A 17,783-nucleotide genomic window follows, 5' to 3' on the forward strand; every position below is an offset into this window, starting at 1 on the left:
TGCTTCTTGTCCTATCCTCAGAGATTAAGGAGAACAATTTTTCTTCCTCTTCCTTGTTAAAAAACCCTTTAATGGGTTTATGAATGGGAAAGGACACGTGTAGCTCAAGGTCTAAAGGTGGAGGAGGCCTGGAATTACTTCAAGTCCAAGTTGCAGAAACTATCAGAAGCCTGCATCTCAAGAAAGGGGAAAAAAATCATAGGCAGGAGTTGTAGACCAAGCTGGATGAGCAAGCATTGCAGAGAAGTGATTAAGAAAAAGCAGAAAGCCTACAAGGAGTGGAAGATGGGCGGGATTAGCAAGGAAAGCTGCCTTATTGAGGTCAGAACATGTAGGGATAAAGTGACAAAGGCCAAAAGCCATGTAGAGTTGGACCTTGCAAAGGGAATTAAAACCAATAGTAAAAGGTTCTATAGCCATATAAATAAGAAGAAAACAAAGAAAGAAGAAGTGGGACCGCTAAACACTGAGGATGGAGTGGAGGTTAAGGATAATCTAGGCATGGCCCAATATTTAAACAAATACTTTGCCTCAGCCTTTAATGAGGCTAATGAGGAGCTTAGGGATAATGGTAGGATGACAAATGGGAATGAGGATATGAAGGTAGATATTACCACATCCGAGGCAGAAGCCAAATTCAAACAACTTAATGGGACTAAATCGGGGGGCCCAGATCATCTTCATCCAAGAATATTAAAGGAACTGGCACATGAAATTGCAAGCCCATTAGCAAGAATTTTTAATGAATCAGTAAACTCAGGGGTTGTACCATATGACTGGAGAATTGCTAACGTAGTTCCTATTTTTAAGAAAGGAAAAAAAAGTGATCCGAGTAACTATAGGCCTGTTAGTTTGACATCCGTAGTATGCAAGGGGTCTTGGAAAAAATTTTGAAGGAGAAAGTAGTTAAGGACAAAGAGGTCAATGGTAATTGGGACAAAATACAACATGGTTTTACAAAAGGTAGATCGTGCCAAACCAACCTAATCTCCTTCTTTGAGACGGTAACAGACTTTTTAGACAAAGGCAATGCGGTGGATCTAATTTACCTTGATTTCAGTAAGGCATTTGATACGGTTCCACATGGGGAATTATTAGTTAAATTGGAAAAGATGGGGATCGATATGAAAATTGAAAGGTGGATAAGGAACTGGTTAAAGGGGAGACTACAACGGGTCGTACTGAAAGGTGAACTGTCAGGCTGGAAGGAGGTTACTAGTGGAGTTCCTCAGGGATCGGTTTTGGGACCAATGTTATTTAATATTTTTATTACTGACCTTGGCACAAAAAGTGGGAATGTGCTAATAAAGTTTGCAGATGACACAAAGCTGGGAGGTATTGCTAACACAGAGAAGGACCGGCTATCATACAGGAAGATCTGGATGACCTTGTAAACTGGAGTAATAGTAATAGGATGAAATTTAATAGTGAAAAGTGCAAGGTCATGCATTTAGGGATTAATAACAAGAATTTTGGTTATAAATTGGGGACACATCAGTTGGAAGTAACACAGGAGGAGAAGGACCTCGGAGTATTGGTTGATCACAGGATGACTATGAGACGCCAATGTGATATGGCCCTTAAAAAAGCTAATGCGGTCTTGGGATGCATCAGGCGAGGTATTTCCAGCAAAGATAAGGAGGTGTTAGTACCGTTATACCAGGCACTGGTGAGACGTCATCTGGAATATTGTGTGCTGTTCTGGTCTCCCATGTTTAAGAAGGATGAATTCAAACTGGAACAGGTACAGCGAAGGGCTACTAGGATGATCCGAGGAATGGAAAACCTGTCTTATGAAAGGAGACTCAAACTCGGCCTGTTTAGCCTAACCAAAAGAAGGCTGAGGGGAGATATGATTGTTCTTTATAAATATATCAGAGGGATAAATATCAGGGAGGGAGAGGAATTATTTAAGCTTAGTACCAATGTGGACACAAGAACAAATGGATATAAACTGGACACTAAGAAGTTTAGACTTGAAATTAGATGAAGGTTTCTAACCATTAGAGGAGTGAAGTTCTGGAACAGCCTTCCAAGAGGAGGAGTGAGGGCAAAAGACATATCTGGCTTCAAGACTAAGCTTGATAAGTTTATGGAGGGGATGGTATGATGGGATAGCCTAATTCTGGCAATTAATTGATCTTTGATTATTAGCAGGTAAATATGCCCAATGGCCTGTGATGGGATGGGATCTGAGTTACTACAGAGAATTCTTTCCTGGGTGCTGGCTGATGAGTCTTGCCCACATGCTCAGGGTTTAGCTGATGGCCATATTTGGGGTCAGGAAGGAATTTTCCTCCAGGACAGATTGGCAGAGGCCCTGGAGGTTTTTCACCTTACTCTGCAGCATGGGGCATAGGTCACTTGCTGGAGGATTCTCTGCACCTTGAGGTCTTTAAACCACGATTTGAGGACTTCAATAACTCAGACATAGGTTAGAGGTTTGTTCCAGGAGTGGATGGGTGAGATTCTTTGGCCTGCATTGTGCAGGAGGTCAGACTAGATGATCATAATGGTCCCTTCTGACCTTAAAGTCTATGAGTCTAATTTGTCCTGCAAAACCTTTATTGGTAATGATGCTCAAGATCAAAGGAGCAATCATGACTCAGATCCCGGGACGAATTTTCAGAGCTGGCACTTAGGAAAAAAATATTATTTTACTTGTAAACTGAGCAAACTTGATACCAGACTCAAATAACTATGATGCCATTTATTCCAACCCTGGCATTCTATGATTCAATCTTTTTCTGAGTAGAACCTCACTTTAAGGTACTAAAGCAGTGGTCTCCAACTTTTTTGATTGCGCACCCCTATCAGTAAAAAATTTGAGTGTGCACCTCCCTGCCGCTCGGACTCCCGCTCGAACTGATGAAGAAAAAAAAAAAAAGCTGCTCGGACTCCCGCCCGAACTGAAGATGAAGCGAAACAAAAAAAAAGCGCTTCTCTTGCCGCGCACTCCCAAGGATCCTCTTGCGCACCCCACTTTGGAGACCACTGTACTAGAGGACTCATTTGTAGTTTCCTTTGTTATTTTTGTTTTTCACAGATGTTAAAAAGTCATTTTTAAAAAGTTAGGAAACAAGAGATGCAATCAAAATTTGCTTGAGTATTTATTGCATTTACTATAAATGAACATACAAGTGCACCATACATGAGGCTCACTCATTACCTGTTCTGTTTCAAAGATATCCCGCAGGTGTTCAAGCCCAAGACTTTTCAGGAACTGGCTGATATTCATGTCAAGACCAGTGACTATAACAAAAGAAACAGATCAATGTAGAAGATATCCAACATCCAGCATAATGTCGGCTTGTCCTCAGCTCTCTATAGTCCTCAGCCAAATAACCTACCTCAGACTGTACAAAAGCTCAGTAAAAACTGAATGTTAAACACACATGAAAAACCACCACTTAAAACAGAAAAATCTGATTTCAGTAAAACTGGACGGCAAGTTACACAGGAATACAGATGAAGATGAGTGCATTTTTGCTATACAATCTTTCATTTGCTGATGGACAGCATGTATTTCAAATATTAATCAAAGGATTAAAAAACTTTAACAACCCCCTCATCTCAGCCATCATGTTTCCCCAAATCAAAATTATACCCATTAGAATTTTTGTCCAGAAGCAACAGCGGAAATCCGTGCATTTAGTTAGTGACCCTTGCCTTTGGATTCGGAGCTAATCACGAATGAAAAGATTACTCAGAGGAACAGCCACCCGAAGAGCAGAGGCAGAAAACAGGAGAAATAGAGCAATTCACATTTCCTTTGAGATGAGAGTATTTTTATATTCAACATCTTCAGAATCAAGTAAGGCAGAATGCAATGCTAAGCACCTTCTTATTGTATAGAAAGCAAAGGAGCCTTACCCAGCGGAAAAATTACCTTCTCCTTCTTTCCTTTCTGTTCCTGCTGCTCCATCCCCAGCATTTGATGCTCCTCCCACTGCTAGTTCTGCCAGAGGCCCTGTAAGGTTATCTATGCTGCTGGCAGCAGAGAGACAGGAGGGAGTAGATGCTGGTGAGATTAGAGAGGCACTAACTACAGTTGCCTGAGGTTTAAAACAGGTAGGCAAGGCTTCTGGAGGCATTGCATCTATCAGCAAAGCTCTGATATCATCAGCCTGAAAGACAGAAAGCACATTCACATAGGGCCTTGTTGTCATTAAAACCACCATCTATTCATTTATGAAGGAAGGAAAAAAATACATTCAGTGGATAACCTTATCCCTGGCCCTCATCTAAATAAAACTCCCAACAATCTCATAACATTGATTTAATCCTTTAATAGGTAATTCATTTTGAAGAAAAACTAAGAAAAATGCAAAAATTGCACGCACTTACAAGAACTTTTTAAGACCAGGTCTATTTCTATTATCTATTAGAGAGTTAATTAATTTTTTTCCTCATGGCAGGGTGATTTTATAGATTTTAAGGCCAGAAAAGACCATTATAATAATTTCATCAGACCTGCATAGCAGATCAGACAATTCCACCATGTAATTCCTTCTTCAATCCTGTAACTGCTGGTTGAGCTACACTATTTTAGGGCTTGTCTAAACATTAGAGAGCTTGCAGTGGTGCTGCTGTAAGCTCTCTAATGCAGCCGCTCTAACCAACAGGAGAGAGCCTCTCCAGACAGCATAACTACGCCAGCCCCCGAGAGCAGCAGTAGCTGTCGGCTGCAGAGTGCATCACGCCAACACAGTGCTGCCCACGCTGGCAGTTGTCGGTGTAACTTATGTCGCTCGGCAGGGTGGTTTATTCACACCCCTGAGCACCATAAGTTATGCAAACACAGGCTGTAGTGTAGACATAGCCTTAGTTTGCAGCAATTGTCCACGTGGAGCCTGTGGCTGCACACTAAAAGTTCACTAATGTGCTGTAATATACTCCCATTTCAAAGCAGCATAAATCAAAGCGCCCTACAAAATGTTTAGTGCACAGCAACGGGGTCCACACGGACACGCACTGCACAGCAGGCTAGCACACGCTAGCAGTCCCAAGTACAACCCTTCTGAGACCCCACAGGTACACACTTGGGATGGCTAGCCCTTGTCACTGCTCACCACTGCTGCACAACTGTGGCTACACTATTTTTAGAGTGTTAGCTGGATACGAGTTAGTGTGAGTGTGTCTGCGCGAGCTGGGAATCACACCAGTAGCTCCAAGTGTAGACATAGCCACAGTTTGCAGCAAGCTGGGGTGTAAGTCTATTCTGCGTTAACTTGCTGTGCATTAAGTGTGTTTGAACCCTGCTGCTGTGCACTAAAAGTTCCTGGTTTGAAACAGGAAGAGATTAGAGCACGCTGGGGAACTTTTAGCTTGCTGCAAACTAAATGTTCCTTTAGATAAACCCATAGGAAGATGTCCAATCTTGATCGTAAAGACTTCGAAAGACGAGGAAACTACCATTTCCTTTGGTAAGCTGTTCCAAAGGTTAATTTACCTCACTTTTACAAAAAGCGTGCACCTTATTTATTGTCTGAATTTGTCTAGCTTCAACTTGCAGCCATTGAATGTCATTATGTCCTTGTCTGCTAAACTGGGGAGGCCTCTACTATCAGAAATCGCTTCCCCATGTGGATACTTGTAGAGCATGGTCCAGTCACCTCTTGAGCTTCTCTTGGAGAAACTTAATTGAACGTCTTAAGTCTCTCACTGTAAGTCAGGCTGTCCAGACCTCAAATACTTCTGTAGCTCTTTTCTGAACCCTCTCCAATTTTTCAATGTTTTTTTAAAAATGTGGATAGTAACACTGGACACAATATCCAGTAATGGTCTCACTAACGCTGTGTACAAAGATAAGAGCACCGCCTTCCTCTGACTTGATGCTCTCCTGTTTATAAATCCAAGCACTACATTAGCCCTCTTAGCCATAAGATTGCAATGCGAACTGATGGTCTGCTGGCTTCCACAATGATCCCTAAAGTCCTTTTCAGAGTCACTGTTCACAGAATCATAGAATATCAGGGTTGGAAGGGACCTCAGTAGGTCATCTAGTCCAATCCCCTCTCAAAGCAGGACCAATTCCCAACTAAATTGTCCCAGCCAGGGCTTTGTCAAGCCTGACCTTAAAAACCTCCAAGGAAGGAGAGGCCATCACCTCTCTAGGTAACAAATTCCAGTGCTTCACCACCCTCCAAAGTGAAAGAGTTTTTCCTACTATCCAACCTAAACCTTCCCTACTGAAACTTGAGACCATTACTCCTTGTTCTGTCATCTGCTGCCACTGAGAACAGTCTAGATACATCCTCTTTGGAACCCCCTTTCAGGTAGTTGAAAGCAGCTATCAAATCCCCCCTCATTCTTCTCTTCTGCAGGCTAAACAATCTCAGTTCCCTCAGCCTCTCCTCATAAGTCATGTGCTCCAGCCCCCTAATCATTTTTTTTGCCCTCCGCTGGACTCTTTCCAATTTTTCCACATCCTCCTTATAGTGAGAGACCCAAAACTGGACACAGTACTCCAGATGAGGCCTCACCAATATTGAAGAGAGGGGAATGATCACATCCCTCGATCTGCTGGCAATACCCCTACTTATACAGCCCAAAATGCCATTAGCTTTCTTGGCAACAAGGGCACACTGTCGGCTCATATCCAGCTTCTTGTGCACTGTAACCCCTAGGTCCTTTTCTGCAGAAAAGGGATTCTTCTGTCCTAAGTGCAGGACTCTGCACTTGTCCTTGTTGAACCTCATCAGGTTTCTTTTGGCCCAATCCTCTAATTTGTGTAGGTCCCTCTGTATCCTATTCCTACCCTCCAGTGTATCTACCACTCCTCCCAGTTTAGTGTCATCTGCAAACTTGCTGAGGGTGCAGTCCATGCCATCCTCCAGCTCATTAATGAAGATATTGAACAAAACCAGCCCCAGGACCGACCCTTCGGGTACTCCGCTTGATACCGGCTGCCAACTAGACATGGAGCCATTGATCACTACCCATTGAGCCCAACTTTCTAGCCAGCTTTCTATCCACCTTATAGTCCATTCATCCAGCCCATACATCTTTAACTTGCTGGCAAGAATACTGTGGGAGACCGTATCAAAAGCTTTGCTAAAGTCAAGGAATAACACATCCACTGCTTTCCCCTCATCCACAGACCCAGTTATCGCCTCATAGAAGGCAATGAGGTTAGTCAGGCATGACTTGCCCTTGGTGAATCCATGCTGACTGTTCCTGATCACTTTCCTCTCCTCTAAGTGCTTCAGAATTGATTCCTTGAGGACCTGCTCCATGATTTTTTCCAGGATTACTGGACAGCAACATGTGTGGAGGTGCAGGGGGAACATGTAAAGTGGATTTATTTGGGGAATGGTGTCTAGACCACTCCATGAGTCTGTTTTCTTCCCCAGACTAGCCTCCTTACCCCGACTGTGGCTCAAACTCTCCTACTCCCTCCCCCCTCTATTCCAAACTCCTCTATTAGACAGTTCTCTGTGTGCCACTCCCCACATAGCAACCATCAATAATGGGGTCACCTGGAATTTATAAACTCTGTGTGCCCTATAAGATATGTGGAAACTATTTTTAACTAATCCTGTCACTAACAAAACCCAACTAGTCAAAGACACGTATTCAAGAAGACCTACAGCTAATAACAAGTTTGGAGGTTCTGGGTCATTCTAGCCACATTGTTTTGGAGTTATGTTGTGCCATAAAAATGGCTGAATAATTATTTAAGAACTGAGAATACCTTTTCTGGAACACTCATACTTCTTCAAAGTCTCATCTATTTCACTGAAGGGATTCCAGTAAATAAAGTGTGCGCTAACTAAAGCTCGCATCTGTAACATTTTAGGAGGATAGGTTCAGTTAGGGTAAAATTAAAGTGCTGGGAATCAAACTGGTACTTTAAACCTTAACTAAGAGATACTAGAATCTCATCCTACGTGTTGTGTATGGGCTTGCCACCAACAAAGGGGTTGTGCATGGACGTCAAGAAGTCCTGACCACCCTACTCTTCCCAAATCCCAGGCTGGAGATGGCTGAGGACCACTGGCACAGTGGAAGCACTGAGTGTCATTTAATACATAAAGCCAATTCTTTATAACAGTTTCTGATGCCGTGCAATATGAACTTACCGTTGCCAGGTCTAAAGGTGTTTGACCCTCTTGGTTCTTCATGGTTGGATCTGCTCCATGAGCTAGTAGCAGAGCACATAGCTGTGTTCTTCCTTTTTGTGCTGCTTCATGCAACGGTGTGAATGCCCATTTATCCGTTGCATTTACACACGTGCTATATTTAATCAAGAGCGCTGCTATATCCACATGCTGAAAAAAACCCCAATAATTTTATTATTAAAATATAGAGTAGCTGCTACAGGGTACAGTAATGTAGAAGCCATACAATGCAATATTGTTAAGCCACATCTCCATTTCTTTTATGTAGAGATAATATGGATATTCAGAGATCCTCTTCATTTCCCCTCCCTTTTTTTACACCCACTTCTACCACTCACCTGCCTATGTCACAACAATTTTTCCTCCAGTCAGACTGAAAATTGTTCCCATCAGCTATGGGAATATGAACAATGATGGACACATTCTTTCCTCTTCCTGAGCTCAGCTTTGCTATTTCAAAGCTGCATAAGGCAGCACAAGGCCATATTTTGTTCGCTGAATAAATGAAATTTCTCTAAATATGAAAGTGCTAAGGAAACCCCGACTTCCCAATTCACTCAAGGGAATCAGATGTGCGAGTTGTTTTGGGCTGCATTTAACCATGTGGTTTAGCTATACTGTATATAAGCTATTAAGCAGTTCAGCTCCAGAATAATGAGATTAGGTGATTTTCTTTGGTTGATGTTACAGAAAGAGATAGTTATGTGGAGTTTTAGATTTGCATTATCTTATTCTAAGAAGAATTCTTTATACTTTCAGACCCTGATCCGGCACATACTTACAAATGTACTTTACTGTGTGTGACATCCAGTGTGTAAGTGTTTATAGGACTGGGACTTTGCTGAGGAAAGTAAGTGTGTTTACTCCTGAACTGTTCTTTTTATTTCTGGAGCTCAGATACCACTATGAAGTCCCTGGGAGCAGGAAGAACATTCCAGATATTGACAAGCAGAACAAGTACCATGTTTCTTCAGATTGCTGTAGCTAATATGGCCTGACGTAGATTTTAAATATGTATAAACAGGGATAAAGGAACACGTTTCATACGCTGTTTTTATTTTGCTTAGCAGTTCATTGACTGGAGGATGGTGTGGACTGCACCCTTAGCAAGTTTGCAGATGACACTAAACTGGGAGGAGTGGTTGATACGCTGGAGGGTAGGGCTAGGATACAGAGGGACCTAGACAAATTAGAGGATTGGGCCAAAAGAAATATGATGAGGTTCAACAAGGACAAGTGCAGAGTCCTGCACTTAGGACGGAAGAATCCCATGCACTGCTACAGACTAGGGACCGAATGGCTGGGCAGCAGTTCTGCAGAAAAGGACCTAGGGGTTACAGTGGACGAAAAGCTGAATATGAGTCAACAGTGTGCCCTTGTTGCCAAGAAGGCTAATGGCATTTTGGGTTGTATAAGTAGGGGCATTTCCAGCAGATCAAGGAATGTAATCATTCCCCTCTACTCAGCACTGGTGAGGCCTCATTTGGAGTACTGTGTCCAGTTTTGGGCCCCACACTACAAGAAGGATGTGGATAAATTGGAGAGAGTCCAGCGGAGGGCAACAAAAATTATATGGGGGCTGGAGCACATGACTTATGAGGAGAGGCTGAGGGAACTGGGATTGTTTAGTCTGCAGAAGAGAAGAATAAGGGGGGATTTGATAGCTGCTTTCAACTACCTGAAAGGGGGTTCCAAAGAGGATGGATCTAGACTGTTCTCAGTGGTAGAAGATGACAGAACAAGGAGTAATGGTCTCAAGTTGCAGAGGGGGAGGTTTAGGTTGGATATTAGGAAAAACTTTTTCACTAGTAGGGTGGTGAAGAACTGGAATGGGTTACCTTGGGAGGTAGTGGAAGCTCCTTCCTTAGAGGTTTTTAAGGTCAGGCTTGACAAAGCCCTGGCTGGGATGATTTAGTTGGGTTTGGTCCTGCTTTGAGCAGGGGGTTGGACTAGATGACCTCCTGAGGTCCCTTCCAACCCTGAGATTCTATGATTCTATGACTTACACCCAATGTTAGAAAGCAAATGGTTAAAGATCTACAGAATACCAATATTATTTTCTGTGTTCAAACTATTGTCGTTTATATAATGTCAGTTATTGCATCTTAGTTACTTTGGGCCACATTTTAAGAAGTGCTCCCATTTGGGCATCTAAATAAGTGGTTGGATTCAGTTCCAGCTGCTGGGTGATGAACCCTTTTGAAAACCTGGCCCTTGGGCATTTATTTCATTATTTGGTACAATGAGCTACAAAACATACTTTTAACCAAAATTATGCTGGTACAGCTTCCCTCCGCTGCATTTATTCCCATAGGCTACGGATGTGGCACTTTAACAGATATGTAATTTGCTTTTGTAGTGTTTTACTTACAACTATAAACCATTTAAAATCATCATCCAAATTAAAAAGGAAGAAAAGGAAACAAAATTATAAGGAAAAATGACTCCCTGTATCACCTTCCTATGAGTGTTGTTACTATCATTGCATAAAGGCCACAGCAGGACAGTCAGCTAGAGAAATAGCAGATTGAAGTATGAAAATACACCTGAATCATAGAATATCAGGGCTGGAAGGGACCTCAGGAAGTCATCTAGTCCAACCCCCTGCTCAAAGCAGGACCAAACCCAACTAAATCATCCCAGCCAGGGCTTTGTCAAGCCTGACCTTAAAAACCTCTAAGGAAGGAGATTCCACCACCGCCCTAGGTAACACATTCCGGTGCTTCACCACCCTCCTAGAGAAAAAGTTTTTCCTAATATCCAACCTAAACCTCCCCCTCTGCAACTTGAGACCATTACTCCTTGTTCTGTCATCAGGTACCACTGAGAACAGTCTAGATCCATCCTCTTTGGAACCCCCTTTCAGGTAGTTGAAAGCAGCTATCAAATCCCCCACCTCATTCTTCTCTTCTGCAGACTAAACAATCCCAGTTCCCTCAGCCTCTTCTCATAAGTCATGTGCTCCAGCCCCCATATCATTTTTTTTGCCCTCCGATGGACTCTTTCCAATTTTTCCACATCCTTCTTGTAGTGTGGGGCCCAAAACTGGACACAGTACTCCAGATGAGGCCTCACCAATGTCGAATAGAGGGGAATGATCACGTCCCTCAATCTGCTGGCAATGCCCCTACTTATATAGCCTAAAATGCAGTTAGCCTTCTTGCAACAAGGGCACACTGTTGACTCATATCCAGCTTCTCATCCACTGTAACCCCTAGGTCCTTTTCTGCAGAACTGCTTCCTAGCCATTCGGTCTCTAGTCTGTAACAGTGAGTGGGATTCTTCCGGCCTAAGTGCAGGACTCTGCACTTGTCCTTATTGAACCTCATCAGGTTTCTTTTGGCCCTTAAAAAAATATTCAAATAATGTTAACAACGTCAAATGATCCCTAACAAAAGGAAGAATCAGATTAGAGGCTTGCATTCCATTGTTAATCCTTCCCATCATACTCACATATTGCAACATATCTGGTACAGTATCTGAAATAACCACTGACAAACAGCATCACAACAGCACAATTAAATATATGCAATTTGTTAACTTGCATTTTGGTATAAAAGTCAAAACAATTTTGGACTCAATTACCGCATTCAAGCCATTTCCCCTCTGATCTCCTGTGCAGTTATTTTTGTCAGTGTTCTAGTTGCTGAAATTGCATTTACAGTAATGGGAGGAAGTAGAGGAAAACACAACTGGAAGAGGCAAACAAATCTGGCATTAACTTAGTGTCATGTATGTAGTCTTTCATCTACCTGGGATTCTGTCAAGAACAGACTTCTCGCAATTGTTTGTATTAGATTTCCTTCTGAACTCACCCGCAAGGTAAAGTGGCTTGCAGTGTTTTAGGAAAAGGTCCATCTTACATCTGTGCAGATATTGCACATAAAGATGCTTGAGTCTCTGTATGTTAATGCTGCTTCGTGAGGGTAGGAAGGAAGGGAGATCACTAACAGACTGCTTGTCCTAATAATGCTGCTCGACAATGAACTTGTGCTTGAGCCACAGACACTGCTCTCTCTTCCTTCCCACTCAAACTCTTAATCACCATCTGAATCTTTGCCTATTTCTACAACTGCTGGAGAGATTTCTTTGGTTAAAAACAAGAGGTGCCAAACATTATGCCAACTTGCTACAAATGTTTTGGTAGTCATAATAAAAGACGGTTACTCACCTTTGTAACTGTTGTTCTTCGAGATGTGTTGCTCATATCCATTCCAATTAGGTGTGCACGATCGGAGAATTTTTACCCGAGCAAGAGCTGGTGGGTCAGCTGTGGAGCCCCCTGGAGTGGTGCCTTAATGGCACTGGATATATACCCCAACTGACCCAGTGCCCCCTCAGTTCCTTCTTGCTGGCTACTCCGACAGAGGGGAAGGAGGGCGGGTTTGGAATGGATATGAGCAACACATCTCGAAGAACAACAGTTACAAAGGTGAGTAACTGTCTTTTCTTCTTCGAGTGCTTGCTCATATCCATTCCAGTTAGGTGACTCCCAAGCCTTACCTAGGCGGTGGGGTCGGAGTGAGACATTGCTGAGTGCAGAATCGTTGAACCAAATGCAGCATCGTCTCTAGACTGCTGAACTAATGCGTAGTGAGCGGCAAAGGCATGTACTGATGACCAAGCGGCAGCTCTACAGAACTCTTGTATTGGAACCTGGGCCAGGAAAACGGCTGATGAGGCTTGAGCCCTCATGGAGTGGGCGGTGAGGCGCGGGGTTGAGACACTGGCCAAGTCGTGGCAAGCACGGATACAGGCCGTGATCCATGAGGAGATGCGTTTCATCCGGTCAGCCACTGCAACGAAATGTTAGGTCGTTTTCCTGAATGGCTTCATACGCTCGATATAGAAGGCGAGAACCCCACGAACATCAAGGGAATACATACGTAGCGTAGCAAAGAGTCTTGTGGCACCTTATAGACTAACAGACGTTTTGGAGCATGAGCTTTCGTGAGTGAATACCCACTTCGTCGGATACGTAGCGTGCGGCTTCGGATAAAAGACCGGGAGGAAAATGTCCTGGTTCACATGAAAAGCTGATACCACCTTGGGGAGAAAGGCAGGGTGGTAATAAGGTAATAATTGGAGATATACCAATCTCCTAGAACTGGAAGGGACCTCGAAAGGTCATCTAGTCCAGCCCCTGCCTTCACTAGCAGGACCAATTTTTGCCCCAGATCCCTAAGTGGCCTCCTCAAGGATTGAACTCACAACCCTGGGTTTAGCAGGCCAATGCTCAAACCACTGAGCTATCCCTCCCCCCTAGGTGGGGGCGAAGCTGCACCTTGTCTTTGTGCAAAACTGTATATGGCGGCTCCGACGTGAGGGCTCTGATCTCAGATACACATCTCGCTGAAGTGATGGCTAAAAGGAAGGCTATCTTCCAAGATAGGTAGAAAAGTGAGCAGGTGGCTATTGGCTCGAACGGGGGCCCCGTGAGTCTGAAAAGGACCAGGTTAAGGTCCCACGCTGGAACCGGTTGTCGCACTTGTGGGTAGAGGCAATCTAAACCCTTCAGAAATCTAATGACCATTGGGTTGGAGAAGACAGAGGAAGCATGCTCTCCTGGATGGAAAGCTGAGATGGCTGCCAGGTGCACCCTGACAGATGATATCGCCAGGCCCTGCTGCTTTAAGGATAGGAGATAGTCTAGGATGAGAGGTATCGACGCCTGCAAAAGGGGCGTGGCACGCTGCTCACACCAACAGGAGAATCGCTTCCATTTAGCCAGGTACATGACTCGAGTGGAGGGTTTCCTGCTGCCTAACAGAATCTATTGTGAGCAGAGTAACTCTGACCAAGTTAGCCATGCAGCATCCATGCTGTAAGGTGGCGCGATTGCAGGTCGGGATGACTGAGGCGCCCGTGGTCTTGCGAGATCAGGTTCGGCCACAGCGGGAGTGTGATCGGAGGCTCTACCGATAACTCCAGGAGCGTGGTGTACCAGTGCTGCCTGGGCCGACCAGAATCATATGTGCCTTGTCCCTGCGTAACTTGAGCAGAACCGTGTGGACTAGCGGGAATGGAGGGAAGGCGTAGAACAGCTGGTCTTTCCATGGAAGTAGGAAAGTGTCTGGTAGGGAACCCGGAGAACATCCCTGGAGAGAACAGAACACTTGGCACTTCCGATTGTTGTGCGAGGCGAATAAGTCAACCTGGGGAAACCCCCACCTCAGGAAGATGGAGTGGATGACGTCTGGGCGAATCGACCACTCATGAGGCTGGAAGGACCTGTTGAGGCGGTCTGCCAGCGTGTTCTGGACCCCCGGGAGAAATTATGCCACAAGATATATCGAGTGGACTATGCAGAACTCCCACAGGCGAATGGCCTCGTGGCATAGGGGAGACGACTGGGATCCCCCTTGTTTGTTGATGTAAAACATGGCCGTGGTGTTGTCTGTGAGGACTGCCACACAACGGCCACGTAGGTGCCCGCGAAATGCCTGACACACTAGGTGTACTGCCATCAGCTCTCGTACACTGATGTGCAGAGTAGGTTTGGATGTGGTCCAAAGGCCCTGCGTTTGGAGTTTCCTGAGGTGGGCGCCCCATCCCAGAGATGATGTGCCTGTGACTAGGTACAAGGAGGGTTGCGGGGTGTAAAATGGTACCCCTTCGCACATTAACGTGGGGTCCAACCATCAACGGAGGGAGGTCAAAACCGATTCTGGGACAGTGACCACCATGCTCAGGCTGTCTCGACCTGGTCGATATACTGTTGATAACCAGGCCTGAAGCGGGCGAAGCTGAAGTCTGGCATGCCTGGTTACGTAAGTGCACGAAGCCATGTGCCCCAGAAGGCTGAGACATGTCTTTACCGTAGAAGTTGGGAAGTTCTGAAGACTGCGGATGATGTTCGCCATTGACTGAAAGCGTGTGCCTGCTAGGGGGGCTTGGGCGAGTCTGGAGTCTAAGACGGCCCCGATAAACTCTATTCTCTGGGTTGGTTCCAGAGTTGACTTTTCGTTGTTGAGCAGGAGACCCAGCTGGCGGAACGTGCTTAGGGTGAGTCGAACGTGGGATTGTACTTGGTCCCTGGTGTGGCCCCGAATGAGCCAGTCGTCGAGATACGGAAACATTTGGAATCGTTGTCGATGAAGGTAGGCTGCCACGACGGCCATACACTTGGTGAACACCCTGGGAGCCATGGACAGGCCAAAGGGAAGGACAGCAGATTGGTAGTGTTCGTGATTGACCACAAAGCGAAGGAAGCGTCTGTGTGCTGGGTAAATCGCTATGTGGAAGTATGCGTCCTTCATGTCGAGGGTGGCGTACCAATCTCCAGGGAAGGAATAATGGTCCCCAGTGAAACCAGGCAGAACTTCAACTTTACCACGAGTATGTTGAGTCTGAGCAGATCTAGGATGGGTCGAAGCCCACCCTTCGCCTTGGGAATTAGGAAGTAGCAGGAATAAAAACCCCTGCCCCTTAGCTCCCTTGGAACCTCCTCAATCACTCCCATGGACAGGAGCATTTGTACCTCCTGTATAAGGAGTTGCTCGTGAGAGGGGTCCCTGAAGAGGGACAGGGAGGGAGGATTGCAGGGAGGGGAGAAAGGAAACTGGAGAGAATATCCCTTTTCCACCGTGAGAAGAACCCATGGGTCTGAAGTTATACGGGACCACACATGGTGGAAATGGGAGAGACGATCTTGAAATGGAGGGGAAGGATCCCGGATGGTGACTGGTACGCCGTCCTCGGGCACACCTTCAAAAGTTTTGCCTGGGCCCTGTCGATGGTTTAGGAGGGGACTGGATGTTTAAAAGGGGACTGGATAAATTCATGGTGGCTAAGTCCATAAATGGCTATTAGCCAGGATGGGTAAGAATGGTGTCCCTAGCCTCTGTTCGTCAGAGGATGGAGATGGATGGCAGGAGAGAGATCACTTGATCATTGCCTGTTAGGTTCACTCCCTCAGGGGCACCTGGCATTGGCCACTGTCGGTAGACAGATACTGGGCTAGATGGACCTTTGGTCTGACCCGGTACGGCCTCTCTTATGTTCTTATGTTCTTAGGAGGGCTTTGGTTCTGACTGGGTTGGTGGCCGGTGGATTTCCTTCTACCACCTTGTCAGCGTCTTCTATAAAAATCCTGCCTTGGTTGGGGGCAGGAGGGGGTAGAACCATTGAGGCTGCGACTTAAAGGGCTTGCATAGGGTAAGCGGGGTGTGCATTCCCAGGGAGTGCATGATAGCCCTGGAATCTTTCAGGCTCTGTAGTCTAGAGTCAGTTTTGTCTGAGAACAGGCCCTGCCCATCAAATGGCAGGTCCTGCAGGGTCTGTTGTAGCTCTGGTGGTAGGCCAGATACCTGCAGCCAGGAGATGCGTCGCATGGCTATGCCCGATGCCAGAGTCTGCCGCATCTAAGGAGGCCCGTAAGGAGGTCCTAGCCACCTTTTTGTCCTCTTCCATTAAGGCCCCAAACTCACCCCTGGACTCCAACAGAATCAACTCCTTAAATTTCACCATGGAGCTCCACGAGTTATAGTCATCATGGCTCAGGAGTGCTTGTTGTTTTGCGACCCTGAGCTGAAGATCCCCCGCTTAATAAATCTTGCGCCCTAACAAATCGAGATGCCTGGTGTCTTTTGATTTGGGCGCTGGAGCTTGTTGACCATGCCATTCCCTTTCGTTCACTGAGGACACCACTAGTGAACACGGCTGAGGGTGAGTATAAAGGTACTCGTACTCCTTGGAGGGGACAAAGTATTTCCTCTCCCTTCCTCTGGCCATCGGTGGGATAGAGGCAGGGGTCTGCCAGATTGTCTTGGCGTTGGTCTCGATGGTGCGGATGATGGGCAATGCTACTCGGCACAGGGCCTCCGCTGAAAAGATGACCACCACTGGGTCCTCCAACTCCACTACCTCCTCCACTTGGAGGTCCATATTACGTGCCACCCTATGTAAAAGGTCTTGGTGGGCACGAAGGTCTATCAGGGGAGGACCCGAGGTTGTTGTCCCCGCCACTGCCTCATCTGGAAAGAATGAAGATGCCGCCACGGGGGCCAGGGGATCCTGTGGCAGATTGTGTTGCGAGGGGTCCTGTTGCCCAGGATCCACTACACTGGGGTGTGGGGCCTGTGCTGGGGTGGGTGCAGACGCTTCCATACCCCCCGGAGGAGGATGACTTATGGTGGCTTCTGGTACCCGGGGTTCAGAATGGGCTGAGTGGGAGGCTACAGATGGAACCCCTTGGGCTTGGTGGTACGCTCACGGGGTCCAGAAGGACCATGGTGCAGGCTCCTGATTAGGGTCTTGGCCTTCGTCTTGCCATTGACCCACATTACCCTCGCCCTGGCTTGGAGTGGGGTCAGCTGAACACGAGGCGCCCTTGGACTGTGATGACCGTGAGGCGGAGCGCGAGGGCCAAGGTGGTGTGTAGCGTGTCTGTGTCGACTCTCTGGGGCGCAGTGCAGACCAGTACCGGGTCGCTGGAGAGCAGTGCCAGCGAGGCACTGGGGAGCGGTACCAGGATCGAGATTGGCGTTGATGACCGAGCCGGTACCAGGATTCAGATCTGGATCGCGACGACGACTGCCTGCGGGAGCGGTGCCGGGATCGGCTCTGGGAAGAAGATTGTTGCCCTGATCGGTGCCAGGAGCGATGTCGGGAGTCCGAATGGTACCGTGGCCTGGAGCCATGCTGTGAGGCGGATCGGTG

The 17,783-nt window shown here is 46.1% G+C and overlaps 1 protein-coding gene across 1 annotated transcript in view; it reads right to left on the bottom strand.

Annotated features, from left to right (window-relative positions):
* Positions 1–17,783, bottom strand: part of TNKS (tankyrase) — a 323,782-nt gene that overhangs the window by 35,385 nt on the left and 270,614 nt on the right. Inside the window, exons 18-20 of the mRNA XM_045018479.1 lie at positions 8,085–8,273; positions 3,890–4,127; positions 3,170–3,252 (exon numbers count right to left, since the gene is read on the bottom strand). Coding sequence (XP_044874414.1) covers positions 3,170–3,252; positions 3,890–4,127; positions 8,085–8,273 — 510 coding nt within the window. The remainder of the gene's footprint in view (positions 1–3,169; positions 3,253–3,889; positions 4,128–8,084; positions 8,274–17,783) is intronic.

Source organism: Mauremys mutica, chromosome 5 (genome assembly GCF_020497125.1).
Source record: "Mauremys mutica isolate MM-2020 ecotype Southern chromosome 5, ASM2049712v1, whole genome shotgun sequence".
NCBI lineage: Eukaryota > Metazoa > Chordata > Testudines > Geoemydidae > Mauremys > Mauremys mutica.